The sequence below is a fragment of the Coturnix japonica genome, chromosome 1, assembly GCF_054131305.1.
Source record: "Coturnix japonica strain WE chromosome 1, WE-NBRP24, whole genome shotgun sequence".
NCBI lineage: Eukaryota > Metazoa > Chordata > Aves > Galliformes > Phasianidae > Coturnix > Coturnix japonica.
In genome coordinates this window covers 45,363,689-45,386,775 of record NC_140663.1, presented here as the reverse complement: position 1 = coordinate 45,386,775, position 23,087 = coordinate 45,363,689, and the positions used below count along the sequence as shown (strand labels likewise).

The window sequence follows — 23,087 nt, the reverse complement described above, 5'->3', positions numbered from 1 at the left end:
GATTACACCGGGCTGATTCCAGATGAGCTTTCCAGTTCTTTGTCCACTGTTTAATCAAGCCTCCATCCACTGTGTGTAGTTACTGAGAAACACTAGATGGTGACAGGGTTGCTTTATTACTGTGCCTTTCACTGACCCTTCACAGAGCACTGCCAGCTGTTCAGAGAGCAGGGGCTGGTGCTGCCCGACGTTTGTGTCTGACAAGAAAAATGCTGTGGGAATTCACTGAATGCTGGAGAAATTCAAGAGGTCTTTGGTCTTATTTCTGACCCTCAATATTCTGCCCAACCATTCCAAGCCGTTTCTGCTCGCTTCGCACCCCACACTCCGTGCCCGCGGTGCCGTCAGTCGCTCCCCGCACCGCCTACAGCTCCCAGCGCGCCCCGCGCCGCCACCCGGATGCCGCTCATGCGCGTGTCGGCGCCCTCCGTAGCGGCGTGTGGGGCTGCCGGCGCGGCGCGGGGTCCCGACCCGCCGGGTGAGGGCGGGCGACGCGGCGGCCGAGCGGGCCCTGACGGAGCAGGTGAGCGCCGGGCGGGGCTCGGGCCGTGCCGTGCCGTGCCGTGCCGCCGGGCGGGGTGCGCTCAGCGGGCCGCCCTTCAGCGCGGGGCTGTCAGCCGCGCCTCGCCCCTCCGCAGCGGTATCGCCGCTCCGCAACGCTCGCGCTGCCCCGCTCCCCAGCGGCGCCCCTCTGCTGTGACACGGCCGCTCGCTGCGCCCCAACCGCCGGCATCGCCGCTCTTCGCATCCGCCGCTGTGTGACGGGGTGGCGGCCTGCCAGGCTGCTGTCAGCACGGGGAGAGGCACGCGTGGCACGGAGACGGAAACGTGGCGGTGCTCCCGGGGCCTGCGGGATTCGGCTGCGTGAGGCGCCGGGTGAGCCGGTGGGCAGCGGGCGCTCCTACTGCCTGTGGTGCCGCCTTCCCTGCCCGCGCCCTGCAGGCGGAGAGCCCCTCGGAGGGCAGCGGCTGTGGGCTCCGGGAGTGCCTGATACAGAGCTGAGGAGGTAGGGACAGGGAAAAGTTTCTTCTACACGGGTGCTTTCTCTCTGATGGTGTAGGTTTCAGTCACAGGCTGAAATAATCTTGCTCTTCTTGGCTTGCTGTGATGCTTTGGGACAAGCGATAGTAATAATGTAGTAAAAGTGCCATGAGGGTCCTTCAGCCCTAACCTACAAGAGCGAGAAACAAAGTGTTGCAGAAATTAAGAACATCCGCTGTTCAGTGATGGGAAACCAGGTCTTAAACCCCCCCAAGAAAAGGGACTGTCAGCAGTGGGGCCCTGCTGTGCTTTTGCAGAATGGAATACAGTTACTCAGTGGATAATCTGAGTTCTAGATGGTTTTTCAGCTGCTTCAGTCAGAAGGGATGTGCTGGAAAGAAGAGCCACTGGAAGGAGGATTGGCTTCATGATGCCAGTCTGGATGCACACAGCATCTCTGGAGTTATCCCTCTGCTGAAGTGAAGGGTGGATTCCTGGAGGATGCATGAAGTAAAAAAGGGAGGAGGGCATGAGAAGATGCATGGTGTGTAGTTATAGGCGTCAGGGAGGGGTCTGGTTGTGTCCTGTTAATATAAAGTTATGTTAATTCTGTGTTTCAAAGACTAGACTGCCAGGTGCTGCCTTTTTCTATTCCTGTTTCGGATGCTTTGTCAGTGTGTCTTGGTAATCTCAGAGAGATGTTCAGTAGAGAGCAGCAGCAGCAGTGAGGAGGGAGCACGCTGCTGGTGAGGGGATGAAGCATTCAAGGCCAGGCTGGATGGGGCTTTGGGTAATCTGGTCTGGAGGGAGGTGTCCCTGCCTATAGCAGGGGGGTTGGAAATGGATGATATTAAAGGTCCCTTCCAACCCAACCATTCAATGATTCTATGACAGTGAGCATCAGTTGGTGAGCTGAGGGGAGCGCTGCACAGCTGCTCAGAACTGAAACAATTCCCCAGCTTTGGGGTCTCTGCTGTGTCGTTTTAGGTTTGGCTTCATTCTGTGTTGTTAACCTGGCACTTCAGTTCTGTACCCTCAGCAGCACACAGGCTTGTTTAAACTTCTTTCCTTGCCCCTCTCATCAGGCAGTCAAGTCTGGAGACAAGCAGAGCTCACTCAAGGTGAATTGAGAGGGTTGGGGAGGGGTGTTCCTGTCTCATCTTGCTTGTCAGCTGTGCTGCTGCGGGCTGCAGGTAGTGAAAAACCCATTTGTTCTATGAAACAGGAGAAAAGAAAGCTGGCACGTTGTCATTAGTATGATGAGAGCAGTTGTCACTGCCCAGCCAGTGCAGTGTTTGCTGGCTGGGTAGTAATACCTGATGATTCAGAAATGAGAGAAGATATCCATAACCCTAACAGCCCTTTTGTTCTGGAGAAGAGTTCTTCCTGATCCCCAGCAACAGGAAATATGATTCTTTCTGTCTTGTTTTGTTCCATACGCTAATGATCATCGTGTCGCTTGCCTTTGTTTTTAATCTGACTTGTCTTCTCGAACAAATTTTTGCAGGAGCAAAAGCCAGATATGCATTAGGAGCTTTGTAAACAGTCCCGGAACGTGATGTGGGTATGACTTGGCTGCTTCAGAAGGTTGAGCTATATGGGTAGAGCCCCAGAGAAGATAATCTGATGTGCTACGGGAGATACTGTCTTTAGAATACTGGTTTCTGGAGACAAGTGAAGTGAGAGCTGCTTAGAGTCCTGCTGGGTGAGTTCAAGGCTCTTCTGCTAACATGAGCTGTGCGTAAATGACAGAGCTACAGGGGAGCGACCTGAATTGAGCCTTCCTTGTGTCTCACCGAGGGAATGGTGACTAAAGCTCTGCAAATCCATCTGTACCGTGGAAGAGCCATTCTTCAGGCTGTTCCTTTGTCACTGGCAGCAGCAGGATGAGAGCAGCTTGAAAATTAGGCTTCTTTGTGGGGTGAGCTCTGGATGTGGATGGATGGGATAATGCTGCTTGTCTCTGCTCAGGGTCAAGGTGTCACATAGAAAACATAATCACAGCATCTGTAAGTAACTGTCAGGAATGTCTACCTTTCTTTAGTTTGTAACAAGGAAAGTTTTGCAGTATGGTGAGAGTGGTCACCTTACTGGTTTGTATCCTGGCCTTTTCTTCCATCCTCATCTAATGTAGATGTGAGAAAACAAATCCCATTGCTGCTTTTCCTAGTGCTCAGTCTGTCCCTCTCCTGTGAAGTGGGAGCAGCACTCTGTATTCACATTGCATATCCTGTCATCACTTAGGAATATAGGAAAATGGAAATCTCCTCTCATGATCCCAAGGATCTGGCAGTCAAGGTGCTCTGCTGCTCTTGGTGCTTAGCAGGCACTCAGCTTTTGCTGTGTAAGGCCGGACACCTTCCACTTTACAGGATTCAAAGCGTGGTGTTTTGTGTTAGCGACATGGAATCAGCAGAGCCCTGAATTGAGTTCTGTTTTGCTCTGTTGTTTTTTCTCCCTGAGCCACACGGGGGAAGCCTTTGTTATCTCCAGATATGAGAAATAAGTGCTGCAGGCAGACCCTAAAGCCTTTACAAGCTGTGCCTGTCCATAGGCAGGAAGTCTGCATTCTGCATAAGTGGGTGTTGTGTGGGAGTTTCTGTAGAGGCAGGTTTGACATGTCACACTGTGAGCAGGAAGTCAGGCTGGGTTCTGCCTGCCCAGTGCAGAGCCAGTAAGAAACAGCATTTTGCTTTTTTCACATCCTTATTTTCAAGGTGGACACGCAGCTGGAAGTGCTCTTTCATTCCATGTCAGCTGGCCAGGCTTTGTCCCTTTGGATTTGGCTGAGCTCACTGCCCTTGCAATGGGCAGAATGCTGGGCACCACTTGGTGTGGGGAGCAAAGCCTGGTCAGGGGTCTGCAGGATACTTCATGGTAGGAGACGTGACACAGAGTTCCTCCAGTTCATCTTTTGCTGGGGCTGGGTCTGCTGGACCCCGAGGGACACTGCTGCAGTCCATGACAGCACCGTCAGCAGCTCGTGTCATTCCTGGGCTCTGAGGGTGTCACAGCCCTGGCCGCTGCTTGCCAGGCTCCTACCACTCTTTCTAGGCCTGCCTCTCTCATGTCCTCTGATGGAGGATTCCTACAGGGAAGTGGGGTGAGGGCAGCTGAAGTCCCACAGCTTTTCATTCCCAGTCACCAGCTGAGGTTGGAAGTGAGCAGGAAGGGTTACCCAGCACCTCCCTCCTGCACCTGGAGCAGCGCAAGGCCGATTGTTTGTAAACATCTCAGGTCTACAAACCTATTTCAAGGTATTTTCTGCAATCATGTATGTTTGCTGATATCACATTGAATGCTTAACCAGGAGCCCTGGCAGTGCTGTGTGGGATTCTGCACACTTCCAAAGGCAAGGGTGAGGGTACCAGGGCCAGTAGCTACTGTGTCTGTTCCCCATGCTCAGAGGTATGGCTGTGCTGTGCTCACTCACCTGCTTATCTGTGAGTTTTCTTCTGACTGTATGCGTGCAGAGCAAATATTGACTTGTGGAACTAATGGCATTTGCAGCTCCAGGACGTGACTTCACCTGGCTGAAGGGGAAACTGCGGGGGGAAGGGAAGGCAGAGGGGAATTACTGGGTTCCCCTTGTGCCTTGCATTAGGTTTGAGCTCTGAAAACAAAGCATCCCAAATGAGAGGGCACAGAAATGAGCTGCCTGATTCAGTACAGGCTTTTTGTCTTCATTGTAAGAGAAGGACGTTCTATATGTTTAATTGGTTGCAATCTACTTGTGGGGGCGGTTTTAAAAGCTGAATTGGAAGGGGCTTCCAGAATTACACCAAAGCATGTGGCCTCCTGGTGAGTACTGTGGCTTTGCTATTGCTCTTACTTCTCCTACAGCTCTTGAAATAAAAGACCATAGCAGTGAGCAGTGGAAACCAGCTGACGGTCTGTGTTCAAATGAAGCATGGTGGTTAAAATTGGCAGGGGAGGAACACAACTGGGAAGGAGTTTTTGTGCCAAAATAAAGATCCTACTGAAAAGCTTCAGACAGCATTTCTTCACTATGAACAATTTCTTCTCAGACAGAGCGGTGCTGCAGTGGCACAGGCTGCACAGGGAGGTGGTGCAGTCACTGTTCCCTGGAGGTGTTTGCAGGTTGTGTGGATGTGGCACTGAGGACGTGGCCAGTGGGTATGGTGGGGATGGCTTGGTGGTTGGACCAGATGATTTTAGAGGTCTTTTCCAGCTTGAATGGTTCTATGATTCATGCCCAGCACATCCAGGCACTACCACAACAGGGTTAAGTGGAGATCACATGGCAAAAGAAGCCAAGCGAGTAAAACATAGGCAGCAGGAGATTGTTATCTGGTGTTTGCGGGAAGGCAGGTACTTGAAAGCTTTCACATTGCAGCTGTGTGGAAGGGCGAGTTTGTCCAGAGGAAGTTTGGAGGTAAATTTGCCAGTCTCCTTTGCAAGAGATGGGGTGTTCTCTTGTCTGCGTGCCTAACTGAAGCCTGGCTTCTCCGTGACAGGTTGGTTCAGCACTGACTGTACATGCATGAAGGTTAATGGTGACCTGGGGGCTTGAGGCACCGAGCATGCCAGAGTGGTGGCAGGGTAGTGGAGAGCCAGCAAAAAGCTTCCAAATGCATTGGCAGGAGTACCATCAGGAAATACCTGCTTGCTGCACACACACCCTGAGTGCTGCCATATGAAGTGAGAGTGCAGGTGCTCCTTTCCTATCCTTGGGATGGCTTTACCTACCGAGGGAAGACCCAGCACTAAGAGAGCTGGAGCAACAGGCAGCAGTTAGGGGCAGGACAGAACTCACAGCTGGCCATGCTTGGGTATGGCAGCTTCTCACAAACAAAGCTGGACTTGTGGTTGCTTTGATTTGTTGGCTTTTTTTCATTTGCTTGCTTCTGTTTTGCTCTGAGAGTTGGTGCTGGGAGATCAGCGTCTGTGCAGCCGTACCAGCTTTTCTCATGCAGAAAGCTGCTTAAATCTGAGGGGAAGAAGCCTTATTTGTATTCTCAGATGCAGGTGCCTTTATAGCTGCTTATCTTGGAGTGCCATAGCAAGCCACTCCATAGAGTCATAGGATCATAGAATGGCCTGGGATGAAAAGGACCACAACGATCATCTCGTTTCAACCCCCTGCTATATGTAGAGTCACCAACCACCAGACCAGGCTGCCCAGAGCCACATCCAGCCTGGCCTTGAATGCCTCCAGGGATGGGGCATCCACAACCTCCTGGGGCAACTTGTTCCAGTGCGTCACCACCCTCTGTGTGAAGAAATTCCTCCTAATCTCTAACCTAAACCTCCCCTGTCTCAGTTTAAAACCATTCCCACTTGTCATATCACTGTTCACCCTTGTTAATAGCTTTTGCTATTGTAGGCAGCAAGTGCTTGCTGGAGATATATAACCTTGTACTGCCAAGCACTGTCAGCAACTCAGACAAGGCCTGCTGGGTGGGTGAATCCCTCACATTCCTTCTTGCAGTGGTTCGCAGCAAGAAGTGGCCTTACTGAAAAGGGAAGCTGGAAAATCCATTCAAAACGTGCAAGTGTTAGCTTCTCCCAGGTTCATTCCCAAGTAAGTGTGCTCCTGTGTTTTGTCCTGATGCTCCTAAGATCTTTTTCAGGCTTCTTGCATCTCAGACTCACTTTACCACCTTGGTCCCCTCACCGCGGGCAGTAAATTTGGAGAATGGTGACGTGCCATCTGCTTTTTTTAGTGTTCATAATTGAATAGGATTCAGAATCTGCGATGGAGAAGAGGATGGAATTTTACTTGATTTTTGGCAAGTTTTCAGTCAGCAGTGCTGCTGCATCACAGAGAATTTGGTAGGTGATACCGTGTTCTTTTTAGCTGATAGGTGTGAAATCAAGAAGGAATTCCAGTCTCTGAAGTTTGCTGTGAGGAGTTTGTGCTGGGGGAGTATGTCTGTCCCTCAATGTGCTCTCAGATGCCAATTGATGTTTTTCTTTCTCTGTTTGCAACAGGACAGTGACCTCTCACCCCTGAGAACAGCATTCTTAGACCTGCTGGCAGCCTCAGCCACTCAGCCTTACCTCGCACAATGTCAGGTAAGCAGGCAAAAATGGACGTGATGCCTTCTTTGATGGCTTTCTCTTTCTTCATCTGCAGCTTGGTAAAAGAAAGTTACTGATTCCAACAGCCATTCTGTGTGTTAACAAACAGCTCTGCCTGAAATGGAGGGAGAGTGCCCAGCTCTTTGTGATCTAGCTGTCTTTTTGATCAAGGCAGTGCAGTTCCTTCTCCTACCCCGTGCTGAAGCCTGCAGAAGCTGCTTCAGCCATTGAATTACAGAGGAAGATGAAGTCTGCCACCACGTTTCTCATAAGAACTGCTCAGTTTTGTTCTCCCAGGACTTGCTCCAAAGTAGGTGGCTTGCTTGTGACCCGAGAGATTCATTCTATAAAGTGGTAGTTCTAGAGCTGAAGTATTACTGGAGTCTGCCTGTGGGCTACCGAGTTACAAGCTTGACTAATACTGGGTCTCCTCCAGCACATCCCTCCTGCAGTGGAACAGTCACACCCATGTTCCTTCCTGAGCTAGCAGTTTATTTCAGGGAAAACCCTAAGGGAGACTACTTCAAAACCAAGTAAACCTCTGTGGTGATATCTGGGATGCGCTTGTCTGCTTCAATTGCAAAACTCAATGTTTGCTTTCATTGCAGGGGGGACAGTTCCTCTGGGAGGACGCTTACCTTGCACTCAGAACACCAAGGTGATAGGCATAAGTACGTTGCTGCAGCTGTCTGTGCATGGTCCTGGCAGCCTTAGAGGGAGGGCAGCAACATCCCAGCCCTTCAGCAGCGAAGGGAGCAGCTGAACATATTACTAAGGGCTCCGATGTCTCGTTCTGTTGCCTGGGTGACGCAGTTTCAGGGCAGTCTGGAGTGCTGCTGAGTCAATGTCAGTGCCTCTACAGGAGGCATTCACTTCATAAATCTGTTTAACGGTCGCCTTCACTTGGCACAGCTTTTCCAAGAAGAATGATCAGATGGTGCCATAGAACGATTTCTGTTCCCCAAAAGTCCCTTTGTTAGAACTCAGTTTGGCCATCCTGCTTCTTTTGCTTGGTTATAAGGGTTCAGACTTTCTAAAATTACTTACCTCCTTAGTGATGTGGAAGCTGTCACAGCATCTAGAAGTAGTGAATCTGGATGCCAGTGTCTGGAGTAAAGACTTCTGCACAAATCCTTACCTTGCTGTAGCAGTCTGTACTGAGTGTCCTGGGTTCTCACAGATGTATGTTGCTCTCTTTGTGTTTAGGCCATCACACTCCCTCTGCTGGGGGCCCCTTCTCAGCACTCACACCCAGCATTTGGCCACAGGAGATCCTGGCGAAATACACACAGGTATGGTGTTGGGCAGGGAGGGTTATATACGTATATGTTCTCTGACTCTGCACAGAAATAGAGAGACCCTGATGATTTCAGGTGGTCTCTGAATGCTGTAGGTAAGAGGGGGGTGCACTCTTCCCCCAGTGGTTTGCTTGGGAGCACTTGTTGGCTATTTAAGCTTCATTTGTTTTGTGGCTGGGTCCTGGATCTTGCAAGAGGATCTTGCAGAGCACACAGAAATTTCAGTGAATTATTGCTCTGCTATTTTGTAACTATTGCTCCCCTGTAAAAATGTTGACACTCGAGTCTCTGTTGCCATCAAACTACTCTGGACAGCTTGCGCATGGCAGGAAATGGTAACCCCAGGGCTTGCCTCCAGGTGGGCAAAACAGGAAGGAAGCAGATATGGAATTTTGTAACCTAACCCACAGTGCTGGCTGAAGGCAACTGAGCCCAGAGAAGGAGGCTGACGCTTATTTTGGAGCTATGCTAGAAGCGTGCTTCTTTGGGGCTGCCTGGGTGCAGTGCTTGCAGTGCCCCACAGGAGGGACAGGTAGGCCAGCAGGAGTCAGAGGCATCTGTTGGTATTGACTCCTTACAAAAGCCTCATGATTATAACCACCAGTTAGCACACTGTGAACATAGAAGAAGCAGGGGTTTGAACTGAATTTCCTTTGGCCTCTAATTTGGGCTTGCATCACAGATCCAAATACCAGTTTTTCTTACTGTCTGTCAGAGTAAACCTGAAAGCAATAGGCAGGAAGGTGGGGCACTGCAGGGAGCTGGATTTGCAGTGTGTGTGCACTAGGTTACAGAAGACTACTGTGTCTTAGAGTTGCAGCCAGTAGAGCCCGGTGTAGATGATGTGTGGATTCCTCAGTGCATGTGGAAGACTGTCTGCCCTTTCAAATGGGGAAATCTTCATTATTATACTGTACTAGGAACTGTGGAGGAAAGCATCAAAAACAAAAGGGCCTGGAGTGCAGTTGCTCGGAGGGCATAGTGCAGGCAGTGTAGCATGGGGTGGTATCCCATTGTCTCCGTTCAGTTGCTCAGTGCTGGATTGGTGAGAATGTCTCTTCTCCTTTCTTATGTCCTCCAGAAAGAAGAATCCATCGAGCAGCCAGAGTTCCGCTATGACGAATTTGGTTTCCGAGTTGATAAGGAAGGTAAAACCATTCCCAGCTCTCTCTCTTTCAGTTTGTGCTGCATGGAGCCCTGGGCAGTGATTTTGCAACCGTTGCGTGCTAGGTTTCATCTATTTAGGTGTCAGCTTCTTTCCATATACTGCCATTGTTCCCAAGGGCCGTGCATCAGTTGAGCTGGCCTTGTGGAATCTGGAACACCAAATATGCAGCAGAGTCCTTTCCATCCCCTACATCTGTGGCGTAGGTGAGGGAGAGACGGAAGTGAAGAGGAAGCCACCATTTCCATTATGGTGTGTTGGGAAGGGCAGCTCTGCTGGCTCACAGCAGGCTCTCTGTTGCAGTCAGGAGCACTGAGCACCAATGGCGGGCACAGTGATGTGTTGCCTGTGCCCAGGTGAGTGGCTGCAGCATCTTGGAAAAGTGCAGAGCAATCTGCAGGGGCAAAACCCACATCCTAGTTTTTCTGCAAGATCCAGAGGCAGGAGGCCAAACAGAAGGAGGTGAAGAGAGCCTATGGCAGTTAGGCATTGAACTACACAGCTTGCTGCCTTTGCAAAGATGAAGAAAGAGGACTGTTGGATGGTGGGAATTGCATTATGCACTCTGAGAGGGGATTTCTGGGTCTCAGGCCATACAGTGTGAGGGCAGAACTTTTTTTTGCCTATGGTGCCCTAAGGCTCTGCAGTCCTAGAGGACTTTCTTGAAGTAGTAACCTAGAGATGGGGACAGGAGAGAGAGACCAGTTTTGTTCAGCCAAACCATTTAATAGACTTGTGCATTATAAAGTCAGCAGAAATGGATGGCGTTGTTGGAATCTGCTATGTGATGAAGAATGGAATGCCTTATGTCAAACCTGTATTGTGCTAATGTATCTATTTTAGAAAGCTAGCCTCAGGTTAAGGTGCTCTCTCACTGTGAATTTGACAATGTTCTTATTAAAGATTTTTGTGTGTGTGTGAATAGGTAGCCCCAGAGTTAACATTTTGTGCCTCATTACTTGCATGAACATACAGCTTTCTGCTTGTCACCTCGGAGGCTTGCTATGCTTTTGTCAGCTTGATTTACAGATCCTCACAAAACCCAGCAGGATAGCTGCTGCCAGGGTTTTGCTTAATTCCAGCCACACTCTGCTGTAAATCATGTGTAAGCAGAGCCTTGACCTGCTGTCAGCTTCTTGGTTCTTAAGGCTCCAGTGCCTTTTGCTTACGATCACAACATTTGCTGCATGGGGAAGACAATTAGAAACCAAGCTTTGCCTTCCCATCCTCTGGCTGGAAGACCAGAAAGTCTTTATGTGCTTTTTTCAGATGGCTGTCCTACTCCCCACCCTGCCCTATGTTTGTTCCTTCTCTTACTTGTCTCCATTTTATTCCTTTCCCTTTGCTGAGGCAGACGGTGCTGAGCCAAACTCCAGCAAGTTTCTGGGGCTCCCACTGACAGAGGAGCCACAGCAGAGGCTTAAGTGGCAAGCTCACCTGGAATTCACACACAACCATGATGTGGGTGACCTCACCTGGGACAAAATTGAGGTCACCCTCCCACATTCAGACAAACTGCGCTCCCTGGTGCTGGCTGGCATCCCGCACAGCATGAGACCACAGGTGAGAGCTCTCAGACTCTGGGCTGACCTTCCTGCCTGGAGAAAGAGACAGTGAATTGAGGCTACCCTGTCGTGGTTGGGAAGATGCCAGGCCCTGGCTTTCTGGGGCTGGCTTAGTGACTCTTATTGCTGTTTACTCTGTCCCTACAGCTGTGGATGCGTCTGTCTGGGGCCTTGCAGAAGAAGAGAAATTCAGAGATGTCATATCGTGATATCGTGAAAAACAGCTCAAATGATGAAACCATTGCTGCCAAACAGGTGAGAGATGCTCCCTAGTGCTGACTGGGCATAAGAGAGTGAGGAGAACAGCAAGATTTGCTTCATGAAGAGGAAGAGATGTCTGTTTAACACCTGCATCAAGGACAGTCGAAAGGACGCTTGGTTGAATCCTACTGAATAATCTTGTTGGGCTCTTTGTTTTGTTGGAGTAGAAGCTGTGCAGATCCCCTCCCTCCTAGGAAGGGGGTTTAACCTCTGCTATCTGCAGGCTAGAATACCACAATGCAGTTTTATCTGGGCAAGTTCCTGATATTCACTGAGGGAAGCAAAGGGTGAAACACTGGTAGATGCATTTCCACTGAGATAATGATAGAAGGAGGGACAACTTTGACCAGGGGGAGCTGTGGGCTGTTCACCTCCAACTTCCCCACCACAGGTGTGGCCACACTGTTGGTTTCTCTGGAATAAGCATGGTGGGAATCCTTGCTTGAAATCCAAGCAGATTAAATTCCTGGCCAGCATGCGTTACTGTAAGTGGAGAAGCTAGGGGCTGAGTGAAGGCAAGTGTTTCTAGGGAGTATCAAGTATTTCTTTGGACTTGCCATCTGACTGGTTTTTTACATGTTAGTGAAGGGTATTAAATTAACCTCAGCTGCTTCAACAGTGCCATCTTCTTTGATGCCTGAGGAGTTGGGTGTAGGGAAGCAGAGCTCACTGAGGCAAGAAGCCATTGATAAGTGCAGACAGCAGAAGACAATTGTTCAGATGCTTATCCTTTTTCTTGCTTATGGCTGTCTGACAGATTGAGAAAGACCTGCTCCGCACAATGCCCAGCAATGCCTGCTTCTCCAACATGAACAGCATTGGGGTGCCACGACTACGCAGGATACTACGGGGACTTGCCTGGCTCTACCCAGAGATTGGATATTGCCAAGGCACTGGCATGGTAACCTGCTTTAATAGTGGTTTTGTGGTAGGGATTGTTCTGTAGCTACTTTGGGGTAAGTGATTTGAGGTCATGTTGCCAGATGCTATGACCTCCAGGCTAGCTTAAGGGAAATCTCTTTTACACAGAATATATTGCTTGAGGAGGGTGGAGCATGTCCAAAGGTGTGCAATAATTTGGTCCCTCGGTGGGGGAGGAACAGGCGTTACACTGTGCAGAAATCCCTTCCTTGGGAGAGACTGCAGGAGAGCTGCTGCAGAGGAAGGAAGGCGTTGGTCTTGTAGACACTGGATCGTGTGAAGAGTTCTGCTCTTAGCTCAGGCTTGGCATGTAATCTCCCTTCAAAATGCCAGGTGGCCGCCTCTCTGCTGCTCTTCTTGGAGGAGGAAGATGCCTTCTGGATGATGTGTGCTATCATTGAGGAACTGGTTCCCGCCTCCTACTTCAGTACCACCCTGATGGGGGTGCAGACAGACCAGCGCGTCCTGCGACAGCTCATTGTACAGTACCTACCCCGTCTGGACAAGCTGCTCCAGGAGCATGACATCGGTAAAAGTGTGCCCGTGGCTCCTCTGGGTGGTGTGCAGGCAGAGATCACTGCCCTCATTTCACAAAGAGAGAGCAGCAGAGCTTGGAGCAAACCTCCTGGCCCTGGAGGCCAGGACAGTGCCTGGTCATCTGTAAGCTGGGAGGGCAGCACTTAGGACAGTCTGTCTCTGCTGGTTACCTGACATCCCATCATGATTCCTTTGTATGTCTCTGTTCACAGAGCTGTCCCTGATCACCTTGCACTGGTTCCTCACCTCCTTCGCTAGTGTTGTCCACATCAAGCTGCTGCTGCGCATTTGGGACCTCTTCTTCTATGAGGGCTCTCTGGTGCTGTTCCAGCTCACTTTGGGCATGCTCAGTATGAAGGTAGCACTACCAGCACTTCCTTCTTTATAGCTCTTCAGTATTTGACTGCAAGATTTAGATGCAAAAGGGCTTTGTATACACTTGCTGTATGTGGTCTGGGAGTGTGCAAGGGAAGATGACTCCTTGTTTTCCTCAGAAGTGGGAGCCATGAAAACTTCTAGGGTGCTTTGCAGACTCAGGGATTGCTGTTTTCCCTGCTTACCTCATTTGATCCCTCATAATTAAACCCTATCAGCTACTCCCTCTTTTCGCTCTAGATCCCAACCTGAGAATGCATCCTATTTAAATCAAAACATCTCATGGTTTTGCACCGTTTCTATGACTCAAAAACATGCCATGTGGAGTTTGGGGAGCAGATCTCATTACAGTAGAGTAGTAAAAAAATTGCTTTTCTGTACCTGGAGCTAGCCTGCATTTTTTTCTACCAAAGTTTTTAATGTAATTTCATAGCTGTACCTGTATTGCTTCTGGCCTGGGCTGTATGCTGAATGTGTAGTTGAATATAGCAGCTTCAGGAGCATAACTGTCATGCTGACTGTTCTGTGTGGAAAAACAACTGCATCTTTGCAGGAGGATGAGCTGATCCAGTCTGAGAACTCTGCCTCAATCTTCAACACGCTCTCGGACATCCCAAGTCAGATAGAAGATGCAGATGTGCTGCTGCGGGAGGCCATGCGCGTGGCCGGCTCACTCACAGATGTGGCGGTGGAGACCCAGCGTCGCAAACACTTGGCCTACCTCATTGCTGACCAGGGGCAGCTGCTCAACTCCAGCACCACTGTCAACAATTTATCCAAAGTGAGCGCTCTGAATTCCCTCTGCCTCTGCTGCTCTGTTTTTATCAGATATAATAATACCTTGTATTTCAACCAACTGCTGTTTGCGGGCAAGAGGTCCTCCTGTCTGAGAGCATGTTGGCTCTGTCACCCAGAGAAAAGGTGCTGGCAAGAGAAGGGAAGGCCTGTACCAATGAAACGCTGCCGACTCTGTCCTGATTGATAAATCCACAGATGAAAGGAATGTTGATGTCAATTGTGATTCTCATTAATGAGAGTAAGAATGGAAAGCATAACATTTCATTAGTGAGAAATGATGAAAGAAACAGCATTCACTTTCGGCAGAATTTGCTTGGGACTAACGTAAGCGTGCAGTTGAGTGGGACCTGGGATTCATCCATTAGTAAGAAACTGACGTGCTGAAATAATTCCGGAAAGTAGAGTGCTTTTCAGAAGCTGAATAAGAAACACATCTGTGTTTAGTCATAGGTCACAGTCTGCAGTTGCAGATGTAATACCTCCTATTCGTCAAGCCTGTATGAAATGTATCTCCTTGATGCTCATCTTTGTGCTTATCATCAGGCACTGCTGCAATTCTAAAATGTAATAAGCAGCCACTTAGAAATTTAAACACAATTGTGTGGAAGTGCTGCTGGCAACAGGTAAAATTAAACTGAAATTATTCAATTGAATCATAGTTGATTCTTGAACTTCATGTATGCTTTTGTCATAATTGAGCTATAAATAACCACTGCACACAGAACAGAACAAGCAATAGAGCTGATTCATTGCACTGGAGCTAGAACAACTCCTGTCTAAAATTGCAAAGTCACTTTCCTGCCCCTTGCAGTGTTAGCTATGACAGAATCATCGAATGGCCTGGGTTGAAAAGAACCACAATAAACATCCAGTTTCAACCCCCTGCTATGTGCAGGGTTGCCAACCACCAGACCAGGCTGCCCGGAGCCACATCCAGCCTGGCCTTGAATGCCTGCAGGGATGGGGCATTCACAGCCTCCTTGGGCAGCCTGTTCCAATGTGTCACCACCCTCTGTGTGGAAAAAACTCCTATCAGAGCCCCTTGCTCAGACCTGACCAGTGTGGAGGATAATTTTATTTACTAAACTTACAAAAGTTTGTGCACTTTGTTCTCTTTTCCCTTTTCAGATCGTGCGACGCAGGACTCAGCGCAGGAAATCTGGCATCACCTCTCTGCTTTTTGGTAAGGACAGTCGTGTGCTTTTCACTTGGTGCTGGAAGATTAAGCAGCTATGAGGGGTGGGAGTAATGCAGGGGAACACATGGACAGAGGAGGAGAAGAGCTGATTTTATTCTCATTTCCTGCTTTGGAAACATATTTGCAGGCATGTCAGGTGCAGCGAGGTGTGTCTGCTGGTAACCCCAGCTGCTTTATTTTGTATTATATATATTTGAATGGGGAAAGGGTATAAAACTTTCTTCCTGTCTCTCTTGCTCTTGTTTGGGTGGGATTCATCTGGACGTGGAGCAAGGAGTGTGGTATTTTGGCCAGAAGGATCTAAATGATGTAATAGTATTTATAAATGAGGGCAGCCCACTGAGCTCTCATGGATGTGGTTGAGAAGTTTCTTCTTCAGTCACCTTCTGTTTTAGCAGTGTTAATCTTCCACCCTCTGTGTGATCTGTTTCCAGTCTGTCTCTTTGAATCTGTAGTGAGGCTTCTCACACACTCTATGGCCACTCACAGGGAGGTTTTGGTTAATTTTCATTGCTTGGACTGGGACTTAGTGTGACTTACCCTATTTCTAGTCTGTAAACAAAGTTCATTTTTTTTCCTTATGCTTCGTGTATCTAAATCTCGTAATATACACAACCAATAGAAAACAATTAAAAATAATTAAAAATTGAATCCAGTTATGTTCCTGAAGTTTTGGTCTTTTTAATTAGTGTCACTTGAGATTAAAAGGCACAGTTTATCACTCTTCATAAAGCAGGAATTACTCTTCATTAATATGCAGCTGCATGTTGGTACTTCTTGTGTACACTACTGAATAGATTGGTAGTAAGCACCTGCTTTAATGTAGGCAATTGTATGTCAGGCTTGTTTGATTTCTGTAGACCTAATGATTAATAATATTAATAAAAAATATCTCATACTCGTTTTCCCTTCTGCATCTTCTCTCTGGCTGCATGGGTTCCACTAGGGGATGACGACTTGGAGGCACTGAAAGCCAAGAACATCAAGCAGACAGAGCTGGTGGCCGACCTTCGCGAGGCCATTCTGCAGGTGGCACGGCACTTCCAGTGTGTGGATCCCAAGAACTGCAGCGTTGTGAGTGGGAGCTGCTGTGTGCTCCTGGAGCGGCTGGACTTGAGGGAGGATGTGTCAGGTGTAACAGATGGAGGGGTGGTGGCTGCTCAGCCCTTCTCTAGTGCTGTCTTCCTGTGAGGAGAAGAGTTTGGGAACAAGGGCCAAGGGCTGTGGTAGATGAGCTGGGCATACATTCATAGGCTCATTTGAGTTGAAACAGACCTTTAAAACTCATCTATTCCAACTTTCATCATCTGTTGTTTTTCATTCCTCTGCTCCGTGTCCATGTGCTTGCCAGGATCTGACTCCAGACTACAGTATGGAGAGCCACCAGCGGGATCACGAGAACTACGTGGCCTGTTCCCGCAACCGCCGTCGCCGTGCCAAGGCACTGCTGGACTTCGAGCGGCATGACGATGATGAGCTGGGTTTCCGCAAGAATGACATCATTACGGTATGCCAGCCTATGGGGGAGGCACCAGGGCACAATCGTGATGTCCAAACTCGTTTAGGATTCTACACTGCCTCTTCTGTGGGGAAACAAGGGAGGAGATGAGCTCAGAGCCCAGTTAGGAGTCCAAAGAAGCAGCTGGTGGTTCTGGGGGCTGTCTGGGGCTGAGGCAGTGTGTTCCTCTTGTGTTGTCTTGTCTCGATGCAACTACAGAGTCCCTTTCCTGGCTGCCATACAGCTGAGCCAAAGCTAGCGTTAGTCCAATCTATGTTCCAGTTCAACACCACGCACCAGGTTGTGGTGAGACTGAAAGCACCCATTCTGTCTTTTAGCTGTGGGCATCTAGAGCTTAGAAAAAGAGGCATGGAATGGTGTTTCCAGAAGCTTTTTGCTGTTGAAGGCCCCGGCTAGTGTGAGAAGGGAGCACTGACAAAAGAGCTGAAAAGAAAGCAGTTATGCACCCACAGTCAGGCAGCTGGCACCCTCCTGGCACTGCACGTGCTCCTGTTGGGACAGATTTCTGTGTCCCACCTCCACGCCTCACTGCTGCAAGTCGCTGACGTTCTCTCCAACTGCTGCTTTACACTCCCTGTTTTTCAGATCATCTCCCAGAAGGATGAGCACTGTTGGGTTGGAGAACTGAATGGACTGAGAGGTGAGAGAGCCGGACAGCTTTTACTGGGTGGAACAGGCATGCATTCATCCACAGCAACTGTGGAGGTATATTGTAATAAAAGGCTCTGCCAGTCACTCTGAGGAGCTGCCAGAGACGAGGGGAATATTCCAGCATGGTATGAGGGTGGTGGCTGCAGCTACATGGTTGCTTCTTGCAAACAGCAAGGTTAGGCTGCATCCTCCTGTCACAGTGTGGTTCAGGTGTACCTCATCTCTGCTGCTTGCTTCCTTTTTAGGGTTGGACCTTATAAACTCCAATTTATTCCCAGCCTTCACAGGGCTCCTCTTACACTGGGGATTCTCAGTGTCTGTGGTATCTATCTTTGTCTTCATAGGTTGGTTTCCTGCAAAATTTGTGGAGATCTTGGATGAGAGGAGCAAAGAGGTAATTAACAAAATAATTGAAAAAGGTAATGTCATAAATGAAAAGAGACATGTATTACCTTGTTTGAGTGTGTTTGCTCTCTCTGGCTATTGAGCAACCTGGTGATGTTATCAGCTTATTTTCCTAAGCCTGTTTGCTCAGTTTCCTGATGCTGGCCATGCAGGCAGCACAGGCTGCATGGGGAGCTGAGTGCAGTGCCTGGGATAGCAGGGCCCTCAGAGACCAGCTTTGGGAAAGCAAAAAGCAAGCACACAGCAGGGTTCTGTGGTCAGTGTTTCTGCTTCCCAATGCCTGTATTCTCTTCCTCCTCTGAGACTATCCCTGCAAGTCCTGCTGATGCTCTGTGGTCACCAGAGGACATGGTCTGAATATCTGTGCCTGAGGGAGCACTGTCTTGGTTCCTCTCGTGACCAGCAGCAGCAGTGAGATGCCAGCTGCTTAGAGCAGATGCCTCACTTGTGGCCCCAAGGCTACTGATAGGAGATCAATATCATCAGCTGTTGGCATGTGCAATTTGCAGAAGTGGAGAAAAAGTCTGTCCTCCTCCTCCTCACCATTTGCAAAGAGAGGAATGGCTCAAAGGCCGACCTGAGACCCCACGTGAAGCCCTTAGTTAGATGTCATCATTGACATCTCACTTACTTCCTTCACTCCCCTTCTCTGGGCTGGTTCTATAAATGCAGATCATGTATCTGCATGTATAAACTGTGCTGCTGAACAGCTCTTCTCCCAGATGAGGAAATGTGAAGGATCCCATTTATTCTAATCTTGACATGTTCCTGTTAGTCCTGTGGGACAGCAGTGTGTCAGCGTGATACCTTTGAGTGACTGAACAGCTGACCTGAGAATTCTCACACACTCCTATTTATCCTGGCCTTTAGCAGCTGACAGAGCCTCAGGAGCCCTCACTGCTTGTCCCGACCTCACCTTAGCCTGGACAGCATCACACCAAACTGCAACAGTTCCTCCATGCTGAATGCTGCCAGGATGGTGGTGGTGTCACCAGTAACATGTCCAACACCTGGACATGAAAGTGCTGATGTCCCAGCTGATGTCCCCAGGGGACCAGCACTGAACATGGCACCTTATGCAAGAGCCAGCAGGAAGCATAAGAGGCTGAGAAAATGGTTGGGGTGCACCTGGGAGTGGAGGACTGAAGTTAGCTGTGAGCTGACCCCTCAGCAGTCTGCTGACAGCTGGTTCTTGGTTTTCCTCAGTACTCCATCGCTGGAGATGACTCGGTCACAGAAGGGGTGACAGACTTGGTACGAGGGACGCTTTGTCCTGCCTTGAAGTCCATATTTGAACATGGTTTGAAGAAGCCAACGCTGCTGGGAGGTGCCTGCCATCCTTGGCTGTTCATTGAAGAGGTGAGATCAGTTCCTTCCATGGAATAGTGCTGTCTGAGGGATGAGGTGAAGGGGCTGCAGGGCAGTGTGTACTGACTGTCCCTATGCCCTTCTAGGCTGCAAGCAGGGAAGTGGAACGGGACTTTGACTCTGTGTATTCTCGCCTTGTGCTCTGCAAGACTTACAGGTAAGGCCACTTCTTTCACAGCGAGCAACAGTGTCTGTGCCCTGCTCCTGTCTGTCTGCCACACTGCTGCTGCTTTCTACCATGGGGAAGGTCATGGTCTGCCACAGCCTCCATGTGTGGTACCAGCAGGCTGCCATGCCTTTGCTGAATTGGGGCTGGCTTTTGCCATCTTTCCCGGGCTCCTGCATTTGCATCTAGGGTCATATTTTGTTCTCTCATAGCTGTGTGATCACCTGTGGTCTTAGTAAAAGCAAGGGAGCTGTCCCTGTTGGGTTTTGGAGGGGCCTACATGTGCCCAGGGATGGTTCCTGCACTAGCTTTTTTCTGTGATCTTTCAGGCTGGATGAAGATGGCAAAGTCCTCACTCCAGAGGAGCTGCTTTATCGGGTGAGTGCTGCCCCAACCCAGGCAAAACCCAGCTGGTAACATAGGGATGTTTAGCACGGAACCTGCTGGAGGATGATGCCCTTCTCCAGGGAGATGCCTGACCTTCCTTGGTGGTGTGAACACACCACGTGCTTGGGGAGAGGCAGAAAATGGAAGTGTCAGGCAACCTCAGCCCCACTAATGCTGGCAGGTGGTGCTGGGTGAAGGTGGGGAGCTCTTATGGGGGCAGCACTTGGCTGTGCTGCTGAAATGGCTGCTCAGCCCAGCTTAAGGTGAAGCTGTGAGCAGACGGTAACCACATCTTCCTGCCCTGCAGGCAGTTCAGGCTGTGAACATGACGCACAACGCTGCACATGCACAGATGGATGTGAAACTTCGTTCCCTCATCTGCGTTGGGCTCAAGTGAGTCACTCAGACCTGTCATCCTCACACTGTGGGTGCTCAGTGCTCGGGAGGGAGCAGAACAGGCCCATGGGCAGCAGTTGCTTCAGTCTACCTTAGGCCATGGGGGCTTCTTCCCCTTTTCAGCCACTCAGTGGGATCTGCTCCTTTCTCGCTTGCTGTGGTGACCCACATAGATTTACTTGGGGCATCCCCATTCTGCTGGGGCTGAAATTAGGCATTCCCAAGGGGACACAGCTTCTTCCCCTGGCTTCAGCACAGTAACAAACCTCTGCCCCATCACTGCAGCGAACAAGTGCTCCATTTGTGGCTGGAGGTGCTGTGTTCAAGCCTGCAGACCGTGGAGAAGTGGTTTCATCCCTGGTCATTCCTGCGCAGCCCCGGATGGGTCCAGATCAAGTGTGAGCTGAGGTAAGTCTGTCCCTATAGGTCTTGCATAGATTTCCTCCTGCCCTTTGGGGGGTGGTGGCCCTCACTGCAGCTGGGTTTGGGCCCTCACCAGACAGCAGTAGCTTCAGCTGTCCAGACATCCCCCCTGCAGAGATCTCTTTCTGTGTGCTGAGGTAGCGGTGACTGTCTAGACAGTTTAATGGGATGCACAGTGCCCGCTTGATTAACATCAGAACCTGGCTTCTGGGGAGCTGTGATGATGAGCATGCAGCACCTTCCTGTCAGCAGCCTCCTCTGGGGCAGCCAAAAGCAGGTCAGCCCTGCAGCTATTTGGATGAAGATACCACCTTGTCCATCCTGCCCTCCAGATCCTCTGCTAATCACAGTAGTTCCCAGCAGGAGCATCTGTAGTGGGGAGCAGGTCTTGTGTGCTGCCCACACCTAAAGGTGCCCTGCTCCTGGCACTGCTGTGAGTAGGAGTTCCCTCCACTGTGCTGCAGTGAGCCTGAGGCTGCTTGCTCAAAGCTGAGTGGCTTGAACTGGTTCTTGGCTGGGCTGGGGCTCATTAGGAACTGGAGCTGCCTTTGCTTCCCTGCGTTGTGTTGTCAGGCTCTGTAGGGGTTGCACTTGAGTCACATTTCTAAGCTCCTCTTCCCAGCGTGGGCCTGGCAAGATGCAAAGCCCGAAGCACAGGAGGGAAACCGGCCACAAGTGGCTGGTGCTGCTTTATTGGTGCCAACAGAAAGGCTCTCCATCCCTATGAAACTGAGCGATTTTCCAGGGCAAGCTGAGGAGCAGTTGTGTAGCTGGGGCAGCAGCTCTGACTGTACGCACTATCACCGCTCTCTTCCATTTCAGAGTGCTCTGCAAATTTGCCTTCAGCCTGTCTCAGGACTGGGAGCTGCCAATAAAGAGGGAGGTGAGTCGGCAGCATCGCTCCTCTTCTGAGCTGGGGGCTTCACTCAGCCCCTCTCCTCAATTTTTGGTGCTCCGGCCCATCCTGCAGCCAGCTGTGGATGGAGCTGCTTTCGCTGTCAGTGCCCAGGCACAGGTGGCACCGCCTGCACAGCTGGGGCAGAGGGAAGTGGCAGCCCCTCCCTTCCTCCTGCTCTCCAAACCGCAGGGCCTCTCCCTGCCTCAGCTGGGCTGGGGTGGGAAGTGTGGGTGGTTCTGCTGGATGCCAGTTGCCTGGGCTGCCTGGGCCCTGCTTGTCTGGATGTAGTGCACTGATCCAGCTCTCTGTGCCTCCCTGCAGGAGAAGGAGAAGAAGCCACTGAAGGAGGGCGTGCAGGACATGCTTGTGAAGCACCACCTCTTCAGCTGGGACATAGATGGGTGACCTCCACCCCACCCTGCCCCGGGAACCTTCTCAGTGGCGTGCACTCCTCTCCCCAACCCCCTTCATCTCACATCCCCTTCCTTCCCTTCCTTCTCCCTCCCCACACTTGTATCTGTGACAGAATCCCTTCAGGGGGCTGCCAGGCCACCTGGGACTGACGCAGCGTGGCCTTGTGCTGCTGCTGCCAGACCCGAGGGTGGTGATGGTCAAGGCTGATGCTGCACAGGGACACACATGGTGTGTTCTGATCCAAAAATGAGTGCCCCATCCCAGCCTTCCCCATCTCTGCCACCCCCATTTCCTGCTGCTGTGTGCCAGCATTTACAGTGCTGCCGTAGCTGTGGGGCAGACACAATCCTTGCAGGATGGCTTTGATCTGTGAAGGGTGGCACTGCAGGTGGAACCGAAGTGGTGATGGACTTAGCGCTGTGTGGGGCAGGGAAGGCCACACATCCCACCTCGTGCCATCCAAGGGCTCACCTCTGAGTGGAGGGGGAGGGCAGAACCCGAAGCACTTGGATGGGTTCGTCCGACCCGGAGCCAGGGCAGAGAAGGGGGAACCAGTCTCAGCCTCATCCCGCTTCTCTGGCACTGGTGTGTGGGGTGCTGACAAGTGGTGCCATAGAGCACCAGCCTGTTACTGCTCTAACAGCCCCAGGGGACGGGCTTTGTCTCCTCTGGGAGCGGACAAAAACCAACACTCCCCTACAAGAGTGTTTCATGTCATTTTAGTCTCTACGTGATTTTTACCGTTAACCAAAAAGCTGTAAATTAACTCCGGGAATGTGTGTATATTTTGGCACTGTTGTAGCTCAGGATGGGGTTCAGGTTGGAGCCGGCTCAGGGAGACCCACTGGTCCTCCTCGCCCTGCGGCGGGGGGTTGGGGGGGACACCAGGCGGGAGTGGAGAATTGCTGCTTTGTGGTGGTGGCTCTGGATATGGAGTCTGTGACTTTCTACTGAAAGCGCTTGTCAGTGAGCACAAACTACTGGTGAGATGACACTAGATTCTTACTTTACTTTATTCTGTGGGTTTGTAAATAAACTGCATCTTGGGAGAGCACCGGACTTGGGCTTTGTTTTTCCATGGGGCTGGGGCTCACTAAATTCCTTGCTGAGCAGATTGAAGCAGAGCTGTGGTGCACCATCCCTGGAGGCACTCAAGGCCAGGTCGGATGGGGCCTGGGGCAACTGAACTGGGGGGTGGGGGGGTGGGGGAGTGGGGAGTGGGGAAGGGCCAGCCCTGCTGCTTACTCAAGCTCTGAGCTACCTGCGCTCCTCCTGCCCTAAGGCCAGCTCTGCATTATGGCTTTGGGTTGCAGAGC

The 23,087-nt window shown here is 50.5% G+C and overlaps 1 protein-coding gene across 7 annotated transcripts; it reads left to right on the top strand.

Annotated features, from left to right (window-relative positions):
* The first annotated feature begins 372 nt into the window (after window positions 1–372).
* On the top strand, window positions 373–22,825 carry SGSM3 (small G protein signaling modulator 3). Of its 7 annotated transcripts, none has more exons than XM_015860653.3 (23): window positions 378–523; window positions 2,489–2,686; window positions 6,937–7,020; window positions 8,233–8,318; window positions 9,406–9,472; window positions 10,844–11,052; window positions 11,202–11,309; window positions 12,073–12,216; window positions 12,570–12,765; window positions 12,986–13,131; window positions 13,702–13,929; window positions 15,075–15,129; window positions 16,091–16,218; window positions 16,496–16,651; window positions 17,249–17,303; window positions 17,659–17,708; window positions 18,926–19,078; window positions 19,174–19,244; window positions 19,583–19,631; window positions 19,948–20,033; window positions 20,322–20,444; window positions 21,282–21,342; window positions 21,679–22,825. In XM_015860653.3, the coding sequence occupies exons 3-23, from the start codon at window positions 7,014–7,016 to the stop codon at window positions 21,760–21,762; spliced, it is 2,262 nt and encodes a 753-aa protein (XP_015716139.1). In that variant the 5' UTR covers window positions 378–523; window positions 2,489–2,686; window positions 6,937–7,013; the 3' UTR covers window positions 21,763–22,825. The 7 variants fall into 7 exon arrangements, with proteins under 7 accessions (XP_015716126.1, XP_015716139.1, XP_015716148.1 ...); XM_015860662.3 differs by lacking the exon at window positions 378–523 and adding an exon at window positions 601–1,006; XM_015860640.2 differs by lacking the exon at window positions 2,489–2,686 and having other exon boundaries at window positions 373–523.
* The last annotated feature ends 262 nt before the right edge of the window (window positions 22,826–23,087 follow it).

What these genes read in the sequence shown, in the direction of transcription:
- SGSM3 (XM_015860640.2), top strand. An exon ending in TGGGCATGCTCAGTATGAAG is followed by an intron (nt 13,132 to 13,701) that starts GTAGCACTACCA and finishes GCATCTTTGCAG; the next exon opens with GAGGATGAGCTGATCCAGTC. An exon ending in CATCACCTCTCTGCTTTTTG is followed by an intron (nt 15,130 to 16,090) that starts GTAAGGACAGTC and finishes GGGTTCCACTAG; the next exon opens with GGGATGACGACTTGGAGGCA.